A 21,992-nucleotide genomic window follows, 5' to 3' on the forward strand; every position below is an offset into this window, starting at 1 on the left:
ACACTTAATACAGTATGTCCATTACACACTCAATATGTCCACTAAACACTCAATTTGTCCACTAAACACTCAATATGTCCACTAAACATACAAATTGTCCACTTTGTTGCAGCTTTTCACCAAATACTGATTGGCCCCTTACTTTTTGCATTTTCCAAAAAAACATTGATTCACAATTCGCCATGTTGTATCAATTCTTCTAGGGAGTGCAATGTTGACATCCCTTCAAAGTATACACCAGAGTGAGTGTAGAAACCTGAAAGACTTGGGTAGGAGAGAGCTAACGGGAAACCACTGAAGCTGAACTTGAAGCCGGGTTTTGTTGGATGACATCCTAACAGGCTTGTTATACATGCAAAAGTATCGGCTGGAGCGAAGCAGTGGAAATCTGATTTATCTCTGGACTTTCTTGAGACAAGAGGGAGCTTAAGTGTGTGTGTGTGTGTGTGCGTGCGTGCATGTGTGTGTGTGTGTGTCCCACGTGTGTATACTTTTTTTGGAGAGCTGATTTCCTGATCATATTCCAAACCACTAACATGTTTAACTAACATGTTTAACTCGGATCAAAGATCCTAAAAATAGTCTACCAAAGGAAACAGCACTGTAAACATTTGTTTTAACCACAGGAATCCAGGTACCAATGTTCCCCAGGTGCCATGGAAACGATTCTCCTCTGGGCCATCGCGTGACCTCTCTACACGTGTATAGCTTTCTGACCTGTAATAAATAGCCTACCTCTGTCAAACGGCCCACACTGTTTCCACCCCCGTACAAGTACATTAGTTGTTCCCTCCGGAGGGAATTTGCTGCATTCTCTGCATTCTCCATTCTTCCACCCCCGTCTGCAGCCTTGAGTAAGGAACGGTCCACTAGAGACACAGCAATTTCTCTTGCGGAATTTCTCAGAAATTGCCTCCAATCACAACAACCCTGGCGCCTGTGTTCTTTCAGACTAGGTCCAAGGGTGTGTTGGGCTTACTGAACAGACGTTAAAAAACAATCTCACATTTCAGTTACCTTGGATACGTTCAATTGAGTCAGTCCATACTTGGGAAATGTAATCAAACAGTCTGCAATAGGTCGAAAACATCGTATTTCGTTGATGTCAAGCGTTTAAGATGCTCGTTATAATAGTCTAAAAAATAGCTATTTTTGCAACCTCACTATGATATAATGAAAAGTCTTCGTTCAATTACATCATTTTACACACATAAACAATGATCACACCCACATTAAAGTAGCCAGTGACAGAACACATTTCAGAGTAACACATCATTGCTAATGATAATAATGTTTGTTTTTACCTTTATTTAACTAGGCAAGTCAGTTAAGAACAAATTCTGATTTTCAATGACAGCCTAGGAACAGTGGGTTAACTGCCTGTTCAGGGGCAGAACGACAGATTTGTACTTCGTCAGCTCAGGGATTTGAACTTGCAACCTTTCAGTTACTAGTCCAACACTCTAACCACTAGGCTACCCTGCCTCCCAATATATTGCAATAACGTAGCTAGCTATCTCAAATAGAAAAAGCTATCTCAAATAGAAAAAGCTATCTCAAAAGCAATCTCAAATAGAAAAAGCAGTTTCCCATTTGTACATTAGCATAGATATCTACATAGTAATTAGCATTGCCACAAACATACAAATTCTAATTAGCATAAACATACAAATTCTAATTAGCAAAACATACACATTAGCATTAGCTTAAATATAACAGGGATTGTTCTCTCTCCAATCTCCCCAGACCCTGATCCTGGTGAACAACCAGATCACCACAATCCACCCCAAGGCCTTCATTCCCCTGGGCAAGCTGCAGCGCCTCTACCTCTCCAAGAACCACCTCAAGGAAATGCCCGCCAACATGCCCAAGAGCCTGCAGGAGCTTCGCATCCACGAGAACAAGATCACTAAGATCAAGAAGGCCTCCTTCGAGGGCATGGCCCAGGTCATCGTCATGGGTATTGACCAGACCTGGGTTCAAATACTATTAGAAATCGTTCAGATATTTTGTGCCCTTGCTTTAGCCTGCCTGTATTGCCTTAATGACAAGTCTGTTTTCTTCTGTTGGGTGCATAATGAACTCAACCCATCCCTTGTTCTGTACTGAAATTTCATATGTATACCGTACACACAGTCACTTGGACATGTTTTTTTAATTGACTGCATAGTAGCAATAGGACAGGAGCAAGATAACAGGTTTTCAGCTAAAATGTCAACGTAAAACATTACAGTCAGAGACTGTTTTCTCTGTTTTCTTTTCTGTCTCCTCCTCCGATTGTCTACCTCTCTATTTATCTTCCTCTCTGTCTATCTCTCTATTTATCTTCCTCTCTGTCTATCTCTCTATTTATCTTCATCTCTGTCTATCTCTCTATTTATCTTCCTCTCTGTCTACCTCTCTATTTATCTTCCTCTCTGTCTATCTCTCTATTTATCTTCCTCTCTGTCTACCTCTCTATTTATCTTCCTCTCTGTCTATCTCTCTATTTATCTTCCTCTCTGTCTACCTCTCTATTTATCTTCCTCTCTGTCTATCTCTCTCTTTATTTATGCTCCCTCTGTCTCTTAATACTCCATCTCCCTTAATTCTCTCTCTGTCTCTCTGTCTGTCTCTCTCTCCCTCCTTGTCTTTCCAGAGCTCGGCTCCAACCCCCTGAAGAGTGCAGGGGTTGAGGCTGGGGCATTCGGGGCCCTGAAGAAGGTCTCATACATCCGCATTGCAGACACCAACCTGACAGAGATCCCCAAAGGTACAGCCCTCTCTGGTCACCCCATCACAAAGCATCCTTCCTTCCAGTCCCTTGAAGGGATCATAGGAAATCTAACACAAGGCTAGGTATGAGATCCATTACATAGCTTTCACCTATCCAGCCATGTCAGATCATTTCACTGTGAGGATCCAACTAAAGAATATGGAAAATAACATGTCATTTCAATAAAGAATGGCTGTAAGGATTTTGACCACACTACAACAACAAAAGATGTATTCAACATACTGTATAATTCTAAGGAAACCAGCTGCAATGGGATTGTGAAAATGTTTGTTGAGCAAACTCACAACAATAGTTGGTGTGTGAACATTTTGTTGAGCAAACTCACAACAATAGTTGGTGTGTGAACATTTTGTTGAGCAAACTCACAACAATAGTTGGTGTGTGAACATTTTGTTGAGCAAACTCACAACAATAGTTGGTGTGTGAACATTTTGTTGAGCAAACTCACAACAATAGTTGGTGTGTGAACATTTTATTGAGCAAACTCACAATTGCAACTTAATGCCTTTCAATTGTACGTTGAATCAACATATTATTATTTTTTACAGTGCAGGGCCTGAATCTCTATTTTCAACCAGGACTGGTTTGAATACTTCACAGCTCAATAGCTCCAGCTAAAACAAAGGAATTCAAGTTAACAGTGAGGATCTCTTACTCAATCGACCACAGCCAAAATCATCAATCATCTTGCACTGCAAGAATGCACATGTGGATTCATAGGCTCCACTGAACAATGGTTACAGTGTGGAACCAAGACAGGAAAACTAAAACAGCATATTAATTCAAAGGCGTGTAAGATGAATGTTATCTGGTCTATTGTGGGAATCTGGCAACCAGTTCAGATCGAATAGTACTCAGAGAAAGATCCTCTAATCTAATGCTTTAATAGAAATAGAAGGGATGAAGGATAGGCCTCTGGATGTTAGAGGCTGCGTCTGAGTTTGCATCCTATTCCCTATAGTGCACTATTACCTAGTCAAAAGTAGTGCACTAGGGATTAGGGTGCCATTTCAGATGCATTAGACTTAGTATGGATTCAGAGTCCTACTGGCATACTGTATGTAGACATTAACCACTTACCTTCCCCTCACCATAACTGCTGTGGTTTCCCCCGGTTGTTTGTCCTCTCGTCACTGTCTCTCTCCTGTGGGTTGCCAGGTCTGCCCTCCTCCCTCTCCGAGCTCCACCTGGACAGCAACAAGATCACCAAGGTGCAGGCGGACAACCTGAAGGGCCTCAAGAACCTGGCTAAGTAAAGATGTTTCAACACTTCTACTCAATGTTTCAAAAATGTTTTTTTTTTCAAAAACGGTTGATAAATGCTCTTGACGAGGACAAAGCATGCTTACAGTATTCTTCTTCACTGGATTTGATGAGTGGGTCAACACTCATAAGTAGTCCTGTAGTGGGATATTGGGTCATCTCTAGACAACAGTGCCAAACACACACACACACACACGCACACACACACACACACGCACACACACGCACACGCACACACACACACACACACACACACACACACACACACACACACACACACATGTATGTCAAACCTCAGCAACAATCCTGGGTTAGTTCAGTTATTTAAGGAGTATTTGAATGATGCGGTGCTTCTTGGCATTAATGCCACTAGTGTTTTTTGTACCACATCGTCTCATTCACTGGAGCAGCATGTCCAAAACTCCCAGTCTGCCCTGTACTCTGCTGCTAGTACTGTCTCTCTCTCTCTCTCTGTGTCTCTCTGTGTGTCTCTCGCTGTGTCTCTCTCTGTGTCTATATCTGTGTGTCTCTGTCTCTCTCTCTCTGTGTGTCTCTCTCTGTGTCTCTCTCTGTGTCTCTCTCTGTGTCTCTCTCTGTGTGTCTCTGTCTCTCTCCCTCTCTGTGTCTCTCTCTGTGCCCCTCTGTCCCTATCTCTCTCTCTCTCTCTCTCTCTCTCTCTCTCTCTCTCTCTCTCTCTCTCTCTCTCTCTCTCTCTCTCTCTCTCTCTCTCTCTCTCTCTCTCTCTCTCTCTCTCTCTCTCTGCCATCACTCAGTAGTTCACTCTGCTCAACTCTGAGTGAGTTCTGCAATTGGAGTCCACTGCTGTATTTGTGGAAAGTAGCCAGGGCTTGAGAAAGAGCTATACATCATTACCAGATCTAAACCAACCAGACAGACTCACTCAGAGAACCCAACCTCTGGTTCTCTCTCACTCCTTGTGGCTGTGCCTGTCAGAGCTCTCTCACTCTGTCACTCTCCGCTTCGAGGACAGGAAAAGACTCATGCCAAAGTAGGGAGACTAAACAACAGAAATATACTTTCAAGCAGTACAAGGCAGTTGATTTTGGAAGAGCTACAGGATTCACTGAAAATATTATTTTCTATTATCCGGATTGGCAACACATTCGCGAGTGAGTATTTCATTTTGTCTACGAAGTTGGTCCCTTGGCAAAAGTAGAGCCTCTTTCTCATTTGCTAGTCTACATTCTGCCCATGGTTTTCATTGGCAGAAAACCAGTTTGTGTCTTTCCCATTGGATGTTTTCTTTCTCTCATTTGTTTTTATACATTCTGTACATTGGGACTTGTAGGGACAGCTCAGGGCTTCATGCCCTCTTTTATCTCTCTTCTTCTGTACCTCTGTCTCATTGGCTCTTTTACACACCATGTCTCTTTCCCATTGGCTCTGACACATTCTGTGTCTCTCCCCATTGGCTGGTTTGTCTCCTAGGCTGGGTCTAAGCTACAATGAGATCAGCCAGGTGGAGAACGGTTCTCTGGCCATGGTTCCTCACCTCAGAGAGCTTCACCTGGACAACAATGCCCTGACCACCGTGCCTGCAGGCCTGCCTGACCACAAGTACATCCAGGTGGGTTCCACCGGACACACAGGTGTCCCGCCACACCTGGGAGAATGGATAGAGGCTTCATGTCCATGAATGTTCCACCTCACACAGGGTTTTCTCAGGAGGGTGTAACCATTACAGATCAATCTCATGATGATGATGATGAAATAAATATTAATAAGTTGATTAACACAGAAATGATTTTCTGCCATTCAACAAAAGGAATTGTGTTAGCTTCATACATGACCTTTCTATATATGCAATGTTCATTTCCAGACATCCCTCCCTCTAACCACTCATTGTGGTTGATATGTTCCCAGGTGATCTACCTCCACAGCAACAAGATAGGGGTGGTGGGAACCCAGGACTTCTGCCCACCAGGCTACAATACCAAGAAGGCCATGTACTCTGGCATCAGCCTGTTCTCCAACCCCGTCCCTTACTGGGAGGTGCAGCCCATCACCTTCCGCTGTGTGTTCGACCGCTCCGCCATCCAGCTGGGCAACTACAGGAAGAAGTAGAGAAAAGTAGTCCACCCCCAGAGAGAGAGTGTGTGTGTGTGTGTGTGTGTGTGTGTGTGTGTGTGTGTGTGTGTGTGTGTGTGTGTGTGTGTGTGTGTGTGTGTGTGTGTGTGTGTGTGTGTGTGTGTGTGTGTGTGTGTGTGTGTGTGAACCGCAGCCCCCCATCCACAACACTGATCGGCAACTTTATCCCCATTTTAAAACCATAACGAACATCCAATACAGTTTTAACAGTTACAGTACTTAATGTTTTCATGAGCAAAGACAGAACAGTTACAAAACTCAGTACCAAACCTTCCATAGATGGCTTAGTAATAACTCAAACCAGCTCTGTGTCCAAACAGTTGATTTATAATAGTCCATGTGTCATTTGTACATTTCATATTCTACAACAGTAATCACTGGCATTATCCTGTAACAGGTCTTCCATACACAATAAACCGTCAACTCATGAAATACTGTAACACTACCTCATGGTAGTTATCTGTCAAAAAGCTCAACTTAAAGGGGATGTCACCCACTTTTCAACCTCATTTTCATTATCTCCATTACAATACCATTGTCTACATATGTGAAAAAGTCCCATTTCTATGTTTAGTAGAAAACAAATGTGAAGTTAAAAAGATATACCCAATGACATCATCAAGAAAATACCATCCCTCTGGCTAGAAACTCGTTGCAGGTTTGGAAAATCACTGTTTTTAAAAAAACGTTTACTCCTACCCTGTGATGTCACAGAGAAGCATCTTTTTAGGACCTCTCTCCTTATCTTTTAACCCACAGATCATAGACTAAACAACGTGTTCGTTTTCACACATGTAGACACTGATGTGGTGCTGGAGATAATGAATATGAGGTTGAAAAGTGGCAGAATTGCCCTTTAACAGAAGTCTGTGCAATGGTTTCGAAGTGTGTGCCCTCAGATTGCATGACTGAAATGTTATTTTGTGTGTGAAAGAAACATTATGAAAGACAACAAAAATATTTTCAACAACAACAACAAAAAATATCTATGACCACTTTGAAAAAATGTACATGATTAACCCTTTAATACCTCACACATGTCAACTGGTTGAGATTGGCCGAAAAAACATCCGAAAAATCTGAATTTGCCCGGTGTAGACATGTTGTGTGCAACAAGCCTTTACGTGCATAAATCTGTGACAATTACAGAAGGTAAGCTGACCTGCGGAGCGGGCAGCCAAAGGGTTAAGTCCTGTCTTAATATCATTAACACCAGCTAGGATACTAGAATGTACTAGAGTATATTACCTGTGTAGTAGCTAGCGTTCAAAGTGTACCTTCACAATATGTCGTACTATTTGAAAGATTTCCGATTTTCTTTCTTTCACATTGTAGTCGATTGCCATGTCTCCTGCTTGCTTCACTGTAGATGTCAGGTTTAGTTGTTTTTACGAAATGTTCCGACAGTTTAAAGATTTCAGATTTTCCGTAAAGCATTTATTTCTTCTTCTGCACATTCCATTCCCCCATCTGTCATGTAACATCAGCTCATTACAACCAAGATGAAAATAGCTCTTAAAGATGTAGAATAAACAATATATACGTTCCGAAACAGAAGCCATGCCCAAAGATCTATACGCATGCTTTTCTTCTTTTGCCTTGAAGCAAGGTTGTGGGTTCTGGAATGCCATGTTAATGCCTGTTTTGTTTCTCTTCTTTTCTTCTTTTGCCTTTCTTTTCTTCTTTTTATAAGTCTGAAGAGAATTGGAGGCTTGCAGGCGGACTGTCATGCCTTCAGTGCCCATGTTAGTGTGAATGTTTGTATGTATAGACGCTGTATATAAATGCTGTATAAGAAAAACTCTCATTGCTTAAAAGCACAAGCACTTACAGTAGTTCAGACTTAATATATCAGCAATAAAGATGTTCCTCTCTTTTTTTCTAAGGCTTCCTGAACCAAATAAAAATACCAATTAAAAAGCAGCATTTTTCTGGGGGTGTCGCCATCAGAGGTCATAACCCTTGGTATGTCCACGTTGTGTGTGTCGTTGTCATAGAGTTGGAAAGAGGGCCCACCTCCTATCTTTTACATTATTGCTTCTGTGATAGCATAGGTTTTGTGGCAAGTGTGCCCTCTAACCAACTCTATGGTCGGTGTGTGGAGGGCGCTACTTGCCCTGTCGCTAGATGGAGCTGTAATATCTATGGAACAGTCAAACGAGTGTAGACTTCACAGTGATGGACAGAGTTTCCAGGTGAACAAGATCGTGAGGAGGAACAGGTGTGACACCGGAGAAAGCAGGCGTGAAAATATTCACACTGTAATATTCTATGGTCACACACCAAACACAGAGTACTGGAGAGACTCTTAGAACTATCTTAAAAGTTGAAAGGCCCTCATAACAAGTAAGCATAAGTGATTTTGTGCAAAACAACAACTATATCCATAAGGTGAAATATCAAGGCTTTAGGGGATTAATGGGCTATCAAGACTGACTTGAATGGTGTATTTATAAGGGACAATGTTTTCTGTAGTTGCCAGAACTATTGTTGTGCTGGCTCTCTGTTGAGAAGTTCATGGAGGGGACTGGACATCTGAAAAAAACAGGATCCAAGGTAAACAGTAACAGTGGTGTAATGTAGATATACAGAATAATATTATATCAACAACAAGCTGAAGGCAACAGTAGTGTTAAAAATCACATCGCTTCAGTGAATATGAGCTACATTTATGGATTTTATATAAAATATTTAAATGCGACAACTAATCAAGTAAAATGTAAATTGCCTATGGTTGTGGTTGAATAGTCTTGGGTATCAAGATACATCGTAAATACTGTATATTGTTTAATAGCTGACAGATTTGATACGAGGCCAGTGAAACCCTTTTTCATGAATCATACTCCTGCAACAGGCAGCATGCCCTGGACCTCGCAACAGGCAGCATGCCCTGGACCTCGCAACATGCAGCATACCCTGGACCACGCTACATGCAGCATACCCTGGACCTCGCAACATGAAGCATACCCTGGACCTCGCAACATGCAGCATGCCCTGGACCTCGCAACATGCAGCATACCCTGGACCTCGCAACATGCAGCATACCCTGGACCTCGCAACAGGCAGCATGCCCTGGACCTCGCAACAGGCAGCATACCCTGGACCACGCTACATGCAGCATACCCTGGACCTCGCAACATGAAGCATACCCTGGACCTCGCAACATGCAGCATGCCCTGGATCTCCTGCAACATGCAGCATACCCTGGACCTCGCAACATGCAGCATACCCTGGACCTCGCAACATGCAGCATACCCTGGACCTCGCAACATGCAGCATACCCTGGACCTCGCAACATGCAGCATACCCTGGACCTCGCAACATGCAGCATACCCTGGACCTCGCAACATGCAGCATACCCTGGACCTCGCAACATGCAGCATACCCTGGACCTCGCAACATGCAGCATACCCTGGACCTCGCAACATGCAGCATACCCTGGACCTCGCAACATGCAGCATACCCTGGACCTCGCAACATGCAGCATACCCTGGACATGTGTTAACAACAAAGATAGACACTTTAAAACAAGTTTGCTCCCTTGACTCGTTAAAAAAAACTTAGGAAACCAGATATAGTATATTTACTGTAATAGTAATGATATCATTCATGGTGTAAGATATGTCTGTAAAGCCTCCATGATTCCTTGCAGATTTGGGTCACTTACACACACTGAGATACCAGACAATACACATATTGCATATTGACAGGGAGATATTTATACAGTAGTGTTTCCCAAACCTGTCTGTGAGTTCTCGCAACTGGTCAACTTATTTTCAAACCTAGATTAAAATCAGGTGCGCTCAGCCTGGCCTCAGAGCCATACGAAACATACTGTAATGAAACAGCAGCGACCTTCGAGCCCGAGGTCCGGCGCGCTATCGACTGTGCCGCAAAAGCATGCTCGTGTGGCAGGGTCGATTTCCACGCTTACAAACCCAGGGTCGTTACAATACTATATATATAGGCGAGTTGGTTGTTTAGCAACAAAACCAACGCGTGCGCAACTATGGGGCAAAATTTGATTGTTGACAACATGTCAATTATATTTAGTCTCCAAATGTTTATTGAAAACAAGTAAATTTGCACAATGAGCACTTGTTGTCTCTTAAATACGTTGTTACAGTTGTTGGTTAGCTAGCTAGTGATTTTTAGCCTTATTAGCAATGACATGAAATCAGTCAAAACACCTCAAAACAAGACGTGGTATCAAGAACAAGATTAAACTAGGTGAAGAGCCACCTATGATTCCCCACATGGCAGCTTGTCATTTTTGCTAGCTTTCTTTTTCTTTTCTTTTTTTCAAATATTGTTTTTTAAACACACAGAAGAATGGTGTATAGATATACAAGACAGGTATACAATTATTATCTCAACATAAAGGAGCAGACAGGAACAACAAGACCCAGAGTTCTGGGTGCAGAACAAATAATACAAAACACGACATACAAAACAAGGACACGTAGAAAGAAAGAGGGAAGATGTCCCCCCTATCCCCCAGAATGCTCTTCTCTAACAGAAGAAAAGGTTGGTGCCAAATAAGCCTATTCTACCAGAACACAAATTGCACTGTCCATCTAAAAACTGTCATTTCTAGAGAGATTTATGATTTGAATGACTTGCTGTATGATCAAACAAGGTCTTCAATTAAATAACTGTCCATAACATAAGGATTACCAGAGAGCTATTTGACAGGGCTGGAGCCCCAACCAGTAAGGTGATTGGTGGACGTTATAAGGAAGGTGAAGAATGTAGATCCATGACAGGAATGCATCAGTGTTGGAGCCTCTGGTAGTGGCACACACACATCTGTTAGTCACACTACAGCGTCATGGATCTCCTGCCCCTCTCTGTCGCCCCCATGTGGCGGGTATTGGCTTCTCTCCATCGCTCTCTCTGTCGACCCCCTCTGCACACACACACACACACTCTCTCAGTGTGTTGTGTTGTGTGTGTGTGTGTGTGTGTGTGTGTGTGTGTGTGTGTGTGATAGAGAGTGTGTGTGTGAGTGTGTGTGCATGTGGGTGTATACATAATGCACACACGGGTTGGCAGGTACATGCATGTGTGTGTTATGGCTTGCATCATGTGCATATGTGTGTGTGTGTGAGGGAGAGACAGGGCAGGAGAAGGTGCGTGCATGACAGTATGAATGTCTCTATCCATGTGCCCACGTGTCAGAGTGAAACCGTGTCAGAGTGAGACTACAGTATGTGTGAGTGAGACTACACTAGGTGTGAGTGAGACTACACTAGGTGTGAGTGAGACTACACTAGGTGTGAGTGAGACTACAGTATGTGTGAGTGAGACTACAGTATGTGTGAGTGAGACTACAGTAGGTGTGATTGAGACTACAGTAGGTGTGAGTTAGACAACACTAGGTGTGAGACAACACTAGGTGTGAGTGAGACTACAGTAGGTGTGAGTGAGACTACAGTATGTGTGAGTGAGACTAAAGTAGGTGTGAGTGAGACTACACTAGGTGTTAGTGAGACTACAGTATGTGTGTGAGTGAGACTACAGTAGGTGTGAGTGAGACTACAGTATGTGTGTGAGTGAGACTACAGTAGGTGTGAGTGAGACTACACTAGGTGTGAGTGAGACTACAGTATGTGTGTGAGTGAGACTACAGTATGTGTGTGAGTGAGACTACAGTAGGTGTGAGTGAGACTACAGTATGTGTGAGTGAGACTACAGTATGTGTGTGAGTGAGACTACAGTATGTGTGTGAGTGAGACTACAGTAGGTGTGTGAGTGAGACTACAGTATGTGTGTGAGTGAGACTACAGTGTGTGTGTGAGTGAGACTACAGTATGTGTGAGGGAGACTACGGTATGTTTGATTGAGACTACAGTATGTGTGAGGGAGACTACAATATGTGTGAGTGAGATTGTAGTATGTGTGATATGTGTGAGTGAGACTACAGTATGTGTGAGTGAGACTACAGTATGTGTGAGTAAGACTACAGTTTGTGTGATTAAGACTACAGTAGGTGTGAGTAAGACTACAGTATGTGTGAGTGAGACTACAGTATGTGTGAGTAAGACTACAGTTTGTGTGAGTAAGACTACAGTAGGGGGTGAATAAGAATACAGGATGTGTGAGTAAGACTACAGTATGTGTGAGTGAGACTACAGTATGTGTGAGTAAGACTACAGTATGTGTGAGTGAGACTACAGTATGTGTGAGTGAGACTACAGTAGGTGTGAGTGAGACTACCATATGTGTGTGAGTGAGACTACAGTATGTGTGAGTGAGACTACAGTATGTGTGATATGTGTGAGTGAGACTACAGTATGTGTGAGTGAGACTACAGTATGTGTGAGTGAGACTACAGTAGGTATAAGTGAGACTACAGTAGGTGTGAGTGAGACTACAGTATGTGTGAGTGAGACTACAGTATGTGTGAGTGAGACTACAGTAGGTGTAAGTGAGACTACAAAGGTGTGAGTGAGACTACAGTATGTGTGAGTGAGACTACAGTATGTGTGAGTGAGACTACAGTAGGTGTGAGTGAGACTACAGTATGTGTGAGTGAGACTACAGTAGGTGTGAGTGAGACTACAGTATGTGTGAGTGAGACTACAGTAGGTGTGAGTGAGACTACAGTATGTGTGAGTGAGACTACAGTATGTGTGAGTGAGACTACAGTATGTGTGAGTGAGACTACCATATGTGTGTGAGTGAGACTACAGTATGTGTGAGTGAGACTACAGTATGTGTGAGTGGGACTATAGTATGTGTGAGTGAGACTACAGTATGTGTGAGTGAGACTACAGTATGTGTGAGTGGGACTACAGTAGGTGTGAGTGAGACTACAGTATGTGTGATATGTGTGAGTGAGACTACAGTATGTGTGAGTGAGACTACAGTAGGTGTGAGTGAGACTACAGTATGTGTGATGATGTGTGAGTGAGACTACAGTATGTGTGAGTGAGACTACAGTAGGTGTGAGTGAGACTACCGTATGTGTGAGTGAGACTACAGTATGTGTGAGTGAGACTACAGTAGGTGTGAGTGAGACTACAGTAGGTGTGAGTGAGACTACCGTATGTGTGAGTGAGACTACAGTAGGTGTGAGTGAGACTACAGTAGGTGTGAGTGAGACTACAGTAGGTGTGAGTGAGACTACAGTAGGTGTGAGTGAGACTACAGTAGGTGTGTGAGTGAGACTACAGTATGTGTGTGAGTGAGACTACAGTAGGTGTGAGTGAGACTACAGTATGTGTGAGTGAGACTACAGTGTGTGTGTGAGTGAGACTACAGTATGTGTGAGAGATACTACGGTATGTGTGAGTGAGACTACAGTAGGTGTGAGTGAGACTACAGTAGGTGTGAGTGAGACTACACTAGGTGTTAGTGAGACTACAGTATGTGTGTGAGTGAGACTACAGTAGGTGTGAGTGAGACTACAGTATGTGTGTGAGTGAGACTACAGTAGGTGTGAGTGAGACTACACTAGGTGTGAGTGAGACTACAGTATGTGTGTGAGTGAGACTACAGTATGTGTGTGAGTGAGACTACAGTAGGTGTGAGTGAGACTACAGTATGTGTGAGTGAGACTACAGTATGTGTGTGAGTGAGACTACAGTATGTGTGATATGTGTGAGTGAGACTACAGTATGTGTGAGTGAGACTACAGTAGGTGTGAGTGAGACTACAGTATGTGTGATATGTGTGAGTGAGACTACAGTATGTGTGAGTGAGACTACAGTAGGTGTGAGTGAGACTACCGTATGTGTGAGTGAGACTACAGTATGTGTGAGTGAGACTACAGTAGGTGTGAGTGAGACTACAGTAGGTGTGAGTGAGACTACCATATGTGTGTGAGTGAGACTACAGTAGGTGTGAGTGAGACTACAGTAGGTGTGAGTGAGACTACAGTAGGTGTGAGTAGGACTACAGTAGGTGTGAGTGAGACTACCGTATGTGTGTGAGTGAGATATGCCTTTCTGCCCTTGAGCAAAGCAGTAACCAGCAACAACAACTCCTCCCCGGCAACAACGTGTATTAAGGCACCTCCCTGATTCAGAGGGGTTGTGTTAAATGCAGAAGACACATATTGGTTGAATGCGTTCGGTTGATTCCAGCACTCAATATTCATTAGCCTGTACAAACATTATAGGTTTAAATGCATTTGTGAATGTACTGTAGCTCTTATTAGAGTAGGGTTCAATCCAACCCTATCTTTGACTCTATGGTATAATATATATAGATATATACTGTATATATATATTGCATGGCTGTGTAAAATATATACAGTATATTCATGCTTATTACCCACCTGTGCTGGGCCAATCAAACAAAAAAACATCACTCTGCAAATGGAGGGTGACATTATTGTCAAGCAAAAGAGCCCAGATCTGTGCAAAAAATACCATAAAACAATCTCTGCATCATGATTTTTTAAAGTAAGTCAACTGCATGTGATGCATTTGTGAGTGGCAGTATTTGGAACACACACTGAATAATGTGCCTTCCTGTCTATTTGAAATGTTAGCCATCAAACAGGCAGTGTCAATACAGGGCTAAAATCGAATCACACTACACCGGCTCGGACGCTTGACAGATGTGGCAGGGTTTGCAAACTATCACGGATTACAAAAGGGAAACCCAGCCGTGAGATGCCCAGCGACGCGATCCTACCAGAAGAGCTAAATGTCTTCAATGCTCGCAAGCAACACTGAACCATGCATATGAGAGCACCAGTTGTTCCGAAAGACTGTGTGATCTTGCTCTTAATAGCCAATGTAAGTAAGACCTTTAAACAGGTTAACATTCACAAAGCAACGGGGACAGACGAAATACCAGGATGCATACTCAGAGCATGCTCTGACCAGCTTGCAAGTGTCTTCACTGACATTTTACATTTTCAAGTTTTAATGTCATGTGCACAAGTACAGTGAATGCTTTTCTTGCAAGCTCTAAACCCAACAATCCAGTAAAAATAACTAAAAATAAGAAATCCCCTATCCTTGACCCGGTCTGTAATACCAACTTGTTTCAAGCAGACTACCAAATCAAATCAAATCAAATGTATTTATATAGCCCTTCGTACATCAGCTGATATCTCAAAGCGCTGTACAGAAACCCAGCCTAAAACCCCAAACAGCAAGCAATGCAGGTGTAGAAGCACGGACCACCATAGTCCCCGTGCCCAAGAATGCCAAAGTAACCTGCCTAAATTACTATCGCCCCGTCGTTCTCACATCTATAGCTTTGAAAGGCTGGTCATGGCTCACATCAACACCATCACCCCAGACACCCTGGACCCACTCCAATTTGCATACCGCCCCAACAGATCCACAGATGACGCAATCTTTATTGCACTCCACACTGCCCTCACCCACCTGGACAAAAGGAATATCTTTGTAAGAATTATGTTCATTGACTACAGCTCAGCGTTCAACGCCATAGTCCCCTCCAAGCTCATCACCAAGCTCAGGACAATGGGGCTGAACACCTCCCTCTGCAACTGGATCCTGGACTTCAAATATGCCTACCGGTAGCCAGTGATATAATGTTCCAAAACATAGGTGGGTTAACTCTGATTGGCGGTAATGGTGTAAAAAAGTAACTCTCCCCATGCTTTCAGTGTCGGGGGCCTACACCCCTGCCGGTAGCCTACCCTCTCAACCAAGGCCATTTTAAACACAGGAACACACGCAGAATAGGTAGTCTACATTGAATATAATACATGAGTTCAATTAAATCATGTTTTACACCCTAGTTCATGAGTCCATATTTAATGAGTTAAATGCTTGGAGTCTTCACAGATCGTGTGACATAAAACACAACCATTCTTTCTTTACATTAATGCCATTTATGACAGTGTTATTTGTCATTACTCTCAGGAATCAAGGTAAGACCCAAGTGCAGACTATGTGAAGTAACAATGTTTATTGTAACCACCGGGTCAGGCAAATGACAGGTCAAGGCAGGCAGGGGTCGACAATCCAGAGTAGGAGCAAAGGTACAGGACGGCAGGCAGGTACAGGGTCAGGACAGGCAAGGGTCAAAAACCAGGAGGACGAGAGAAAGCGAGGCTGGGAAAAGACAGGAGCTGACAGGACGACCGCTGGTAAGCTTGACAAACAAGACCAACTGACAACAGACAGACAGAAAACACAGGTATAAGTACACAGGGGATAATGGGGAAGATGGGCGACACCTGGAGGTGTGTATAAGTACACAGGGGATAATGGGGAAGCTGGGCGACACCTGGAGGTGTGTATAAGTACACAGGGGATAATGGGGAAGCTGGGCGACACCTGGAGGTGTGTATAAGTACACAGGGGATAATGGGGAAGATGGGCGACACCTGGAGGTGTGTATAAGTACACAGGGGATAATGGGGAAGATGGGCGACACCTGGAGGTGTCTATAAGTACACGACACCTGGAGGTGTGTATAAGTACACAGGGGATAATGGGGAAGATGGGCGACACCTGGAGGTGTCTATAAGTACACAGGGGATAATGGGGAAGATGGGCGACACCTGGAGGGGGGTGGAAACAAGCACAAAGTCAGGTGAAACAGATCAGGGCGTGACAATTACTAAGCATTTACCAATTGAATTAGAAAATGTGACTTAAACCCTGTACGAATCATGGATCTTGGAGATCTCGGAAAATGCACTGTAAGTCTAACTATGCCTAAGTAACATTTCATGATGTTTCTTGTGAAAAACAGTTCTCATGGGCACACAAATCCACAATAATGTCGGACTATGCCATTGCAAAATGTAATGCTTCTAACCCAAAGAGTCAACTATAGGCCTACTGTCATTAACATATGCTTGTTGGATGGATTGGATGATCATTGGTGTCTAGCTGTAGGATAGTTGTCTAGCGGTATTGTCGATCATCATCAGCTGATCCAGGAAAGAAAACAAATATTGATAGAAAGTAATAAAGCTGTATAAATGGTCTGGTACTTCTGTCCCCGGACGGCACGGGGAAGAACAGTACCCACGCGCACCTGAAAAACAAAACAATGAGCGCTCTAAACAACAGACCGACAAAAACAAACAATGATGAATCAACAGATTAAACTAATGCACTGGAATAAAGGCTATTTTTAATCAGGGACGCATGGCAAATAAATGGCGAAAATTAGGAAGAACAAAGGAAAATCTATGCATAAAGAGTACTGCCACATATAAATAAATGGTTTAAACCATGACAGAGAGGTTGGGGTGTTTGAGTTGAAGATTTTCATATTTACCACTAAATTATTTAGAGAACCCCTAAAATTTTGTTGCATTTAGGGGAGCCAACATCTCATTGAGGGGAGCTGAGCCCCCCCTTGTCCCCCATAATTCACACGTTACTGGTACTCTCTGTATATAGCCATGCATTTTTACTAGTTGTTGTTGTTCATTATTCACTGTATTTATTCCCTGTGTTACTATTTCTATTTTCTCATTTATCTTTATCTAGCTCTGCATTTCATGATAGTCGACACCTGAAGCTTGACAAATAAAATGTGATTTTGATATGAAATCCTAGAAACCAAATGCTCTGTGCGCGTGTGTCTGTGTTTGTGCGGATACTCAAGTGTGTGTGTTGTATAAATGGGCTTAACCAGCTTAGTCTATCTTACATTAAGTGGATCTATTGGTTGCCCTTTTAATGCTTCGGTCAGCTCTGGTCAATGGTCCTGCTGCACATGTAGTACCTCATACAGTGTGTGAGTGTCAGGATTGGCTGATCTGGCCAGGGATGAGCCAGTCTGTTATAAGACAAATTAAACACAGAGTGTGAACAAAAGTGTGTGTGTGTGTGTGTGTGTGTGTGTGTGTGTGTGTGTGTGTGTGTGTGTGTGTGTGTGTGTGTGTGTGTGTGTGTGTGTGTGTGCGTGCGTGCGTGCGGCCTGGGCCTGCATGACATCCCATTTTCTCCCTGTAGACATAAGGGGTTTGGGTACAGTTTGGGATGGCTCAAGAGGCGTGTGTGTGTGTGTTTGTGTCCTCCAATGATAGCTCAGAGTATGGTTTAGCATGAGATCGTTATTAAAATCATGACCTGGTTAATAAGCTGTCGGTTTCCCAGGAACGTACCAGTGTATTTCCTGTAGTGGACGTATCATTTTGTGTGTGTGTCTGTGCGCGTGTGCGAGAGTGTGCGTGTGTGTCTGTGTGTGTCTGTGCGTGTGTGCGAGAGTGTGCGTGTGTGTGTGTGTGTCTGTGCGCGTGTGCAAGAGTGTGCGTGTGTGTGTGTGTGTGTGTGTGTGTTTGTGCGTGTGTGCGAGAGTGTGCGTGTGTGTGTGTGTGTGTGTGTGCGTTTGTGCGTGTGTGTGTGTGTGTGTGTGTGTGTGTGTGTGTGTGTGTGTGTGTGTGTGTGTGTGTGTGTGTGTGTGTGTGTGTGTGTGTGTGTGTGTGTGTGTGTGTGTGTGTGTGTGTGTGTGTGTGTGTGTGTGTGTGTGTGTGCTACATTCACATATGGAAGTGTTAAATCTGGAACGTCTGGAAAATTTGAACATTCCAATATACAGAACAGAATGGAGTTTGTTATTTCTGGATTGGCTGTATAAAGTTGTGATGCATTGTTTAACTGAGCTGACATAATGTTCTGTATACATGTTTAAATGGTTAATGAAACCATATGCTGTACTTAATGGCTAGACATCAATAAACCTACAGAAATAGAGGGATTTAGCTCATCAGCTAAATAAGCTGGCATAATACCAAATGGTATAAATACCTATTTCATTGTGTTGGAGCAGAGTTTTGCAGGTCATCTAAATGTATAGATGTAATTCAGAAGTTGCTGAGAAAGAAAAAAGATACTTCCAATTTTTCCATCAATGAAACATCGTTTGACTTGTTTACATATATTGTAATAGTTCATTGGGAAGAACTGTGGGTTACTGGTTTGGGAAGAAAATGGGACTGGAAACAGAGGTTGTATTCTGTACCGAAACAGCTTTTGATGACATAACGTTCCAGTGCCATCCGTTAGAGACTTAGAACGTGGCCAGTATTAACACCAGAAAAGGAAAAACAATGTTACTGAAATATAAATGGGGAAAATAGTCCTTAGAGCCAAGACCCATCATTTTCAAACCATTGGCTCAGTTCTGAGACGTGGAGAGGATGTGAGAGCATCAGGGTTGACATCATCAAAGCGAACAGAGGAAGCAAACTGGGAACTGGTGACTGGGTGACTGGGAAGAATATCTGTTTCCAAACTTTTGAGTGTTTGAATAGGGGTGGGAATCATTCCAAAGGAAAGTGCAGCAATAACAGGACTGAAATGTCAACACATCATCTTCAAGACATAAACACTCTGTACAGGGTAATGATGAGGTGGTAAACCAACCCACAAGGACAGGACTGGACAATGGAAAGCTCTAAGAAACATTCCACTGGGCAAAAATGTCAATATCAATGTTGGTTCAACGTCATTTCATTGAAATTACCTGGAAACAACGTTGATTCAACCAGTGGGATTGCATTGTTTTCTTCAAAACAGTATATATTTCCGCCTTTTGTCAATGTTTTGCCGGTTACTAAAATTACAGTAGCAAGATGCAGAGAGGAGGTGGTAGAGGTGACCGTCTAATTAGGAGACCAGATCAACATGCAAAAGTCATGTGTAAAGGACATGGATTCAGATGTCTAAACTGGTATTCATGTCTACTACAGAATGTGTCAGAGTTAGAATCAAAGCTGCCAAAATGGATGCTCATTCCAAAATAATCATTCTGCATTACGTAGACCTGCAACAGGCATGCATTCAATGAGTAATTAGCTCTCCATTGGTTTAATAATAACTGTCCAGCTAACCGTGTAACTTTCCCTTCCTTCTAAGCTCAGCACACCCCAAGTCCACTACAGTATCATCAAATCAAATCAAATTGTATTGATCACATACACATGGTTAGCAGATGTTAATGCGAGTGTAGCGAAATGATTGTGCTTCTAGTTCCGACAGTGCAGTAATATCTATCAAGTAATCTAACAAATTCACAATGACTACCTTAAACAAACAAATGTAAAGAGATGGAATAAGAATATGTACATATAAATATATGGATGAGCAATGGCCGTACGGCATAGGCAGGATGCAATAGATGGTATAAAATACACTATATACATATGAGATGAGTAACATAGGATATGTAAAGATTATTAAAGTGGCATTACTTAAAGTGACTAGTGATACCTTTATTAAATCCATGTATTAAAGTGGCCAGAGATTGAGTCTGTATGTTGGCAGCAGCCTCTCTATGTTAGTGATGGCTGTTTAACAGTCTGATGGCCTTGAGATAGAAGCTGTTTTCAGTCTGGAGGGCAGGTAGTTTGCCACTGGTGATGCGTTGTGCAGACCACACTACCCTCTGGAGAGCCTTGCGGTTGAGGGCGGTGCAGTTGTTGTACCAGGCGGTGATACAGCCCGACAGGATGCTTTCGATTGTGTATCTGTAAAAGTTGGTGAGGAATTTAGATGACAGGCCAAATTTCTTCAGCCTCCTGAGGTTGAAGAGGCACTGTTGCACCTTCTTCACCACGCTGTCTGTGTGGGTGGACCATTTCAGTTTGTCTTTGATGTGTACGGAACTTAAAACTTTCCACCTTCTCCACTACTGTCCAGTCGATGTGGATATTGGGGTGCTCCCTCTGCTGTTTCCTGAAGTCCACGATCATCTCCTTTGTTTTGTTGACGTTGAGTGAGAGGTTATTTTCCTGACACCACCCTCTGAGGGCCCTCACCTCACTACCACTGTATTGTCGTCTGCAAACTTGATGATTGAGTTGGAGGCGTGCATGGCCATACAGTCATGGGTGAACAGGGAGTACAGGAGAGGACTGAGAACGCACCCTTGTAGGACCCCAGTGTTGAGGATCAGCGGAGTGGAGATGTTGTTTCAGACCTTCACCACCTGGGGGCGACCCGTCAGAAAGTCCAGGGTCCAGTTGCACAGGGCGGGGTCAAGACTCAGGGTCTCAAACTACATAGGTATTCCTCTTGTTCTGATGGGTTAGGGTAGTGTGCAGTGTGATGGCAATTGTATCGTCTGTGGACCTACTGGGGCGGTAATCAAATTGGAGGGGGTCTAGGGTAACAAGTAGGGTGTTGGTGGTAAGATCCTTGACTAGTCTCTCAAAGTACTTCATGATGACAGAAGTGAGTGCTACGGGGCGATAGTCATTTAGTTCAGTTAGCTTAGCTTTCTTGGGAACAGGAACAATGGTGGCCATCTTGAAACATGTGGGGACAACAGACTGGGATAGGGAGAGATTGAATATGTCCGTAAATACACCAGCCAGCTGGTCTGCGCATTCTCTGAGGACACGGCTAGGGATGCCGTCTGGGCCGGCAGTCTTGTGAGTGTTAACACGTTTTAATGTTTTACTCACGTCGGCCATGGAGAAGGAGAGCCCAGAGTCTATGGTAGCAGGCCGTGTCGGTGGCACTGTATTGTCCTCGAAGCGTGGAAAAAGAAGTTGTTTCATTTGTTTGGGAGCAAGACGTTGATGTCCGCGACGGGACTGCTTTTCTTTTTGTGATCCATTATTGTCTGTATTATTGTCCTGCCACATACGTCTTGTGTTTGAGCCATTGAATTGCGACTCCAATTTGTCTCTATACTGACTCTTTGCTTGTTTGATTGCCTTGCAGAGGGAATAACTACACTGTTTGTATTCAGTCATGTTTCCACTTAAAACCATGACCTAGGCCTTCAACTAGATGGGATGGTGAGATGGAGGAGAAATCGAGGGACAGTTGCTTGAGTTTGGGACGACCATGTGGGACATGAAGAAGAAAATGATCTAAGGACAAGAAGGATGGAGGTGAACACAGAAGCAAGAAAGGACATGGCTTTTGAAAACGGTTGG

At 43.3% G+C, this 21,992-nt stretch overlaps 1 protein-coding gene across 1 annotated transcript in view; it reads left to right on the top strand.

The window, feature by feature from the left end:
• Positions 1-8,071, top strand: part of LOC121839367 (decorin-like) — a 31,192-nt gene extending 23,121 nt beyond the window's left edge. Inside the window, exons 4-8 of the mRNA XM_042297873.1 lie at positions 1,747-1,960; positions 2,639-2,752; positions 3,935-4,028; positions 5,489-5,627; positions 5,924-8,071. Coding sequence (XP_042153807.1) covers positions 1,747-1,960; positions 2,639-2,752; positions 3,935-4,028; positions 5,489-5,627; positions 5,924-6,124 — 762 coding nt within the window. The 3' untranslated portion in view covers positions 6,125-8,071. The remainder of the gene's footprint in view (positions 1-1,746; positions 1,961-2,638; positions 2,753-3,934; positions 4,029-5,488; positions 5,628-5,923) is intronic.
• The last annotated feature ends 13,921 nt before the right edge of the window (positions 8,072-21,992 follow it).

This window comes from Oncorhynchus tshawytscha, linkage group LG15, assembly GCF_018296145.1.
Source record: "Oncorhynchus tshawytscha isolate Ot180627B linkage group LG15, Otsh_v2.0, whole genome shotgun sequence".
In the NCBI taxonomy this organism is placed as follows: Eukaryota; Metazoa; Chordata; class Actinopteri; order Salmoniformes; family Salmonidae; genus Oncorhynchus; species Oncorhynchus tshawytscha.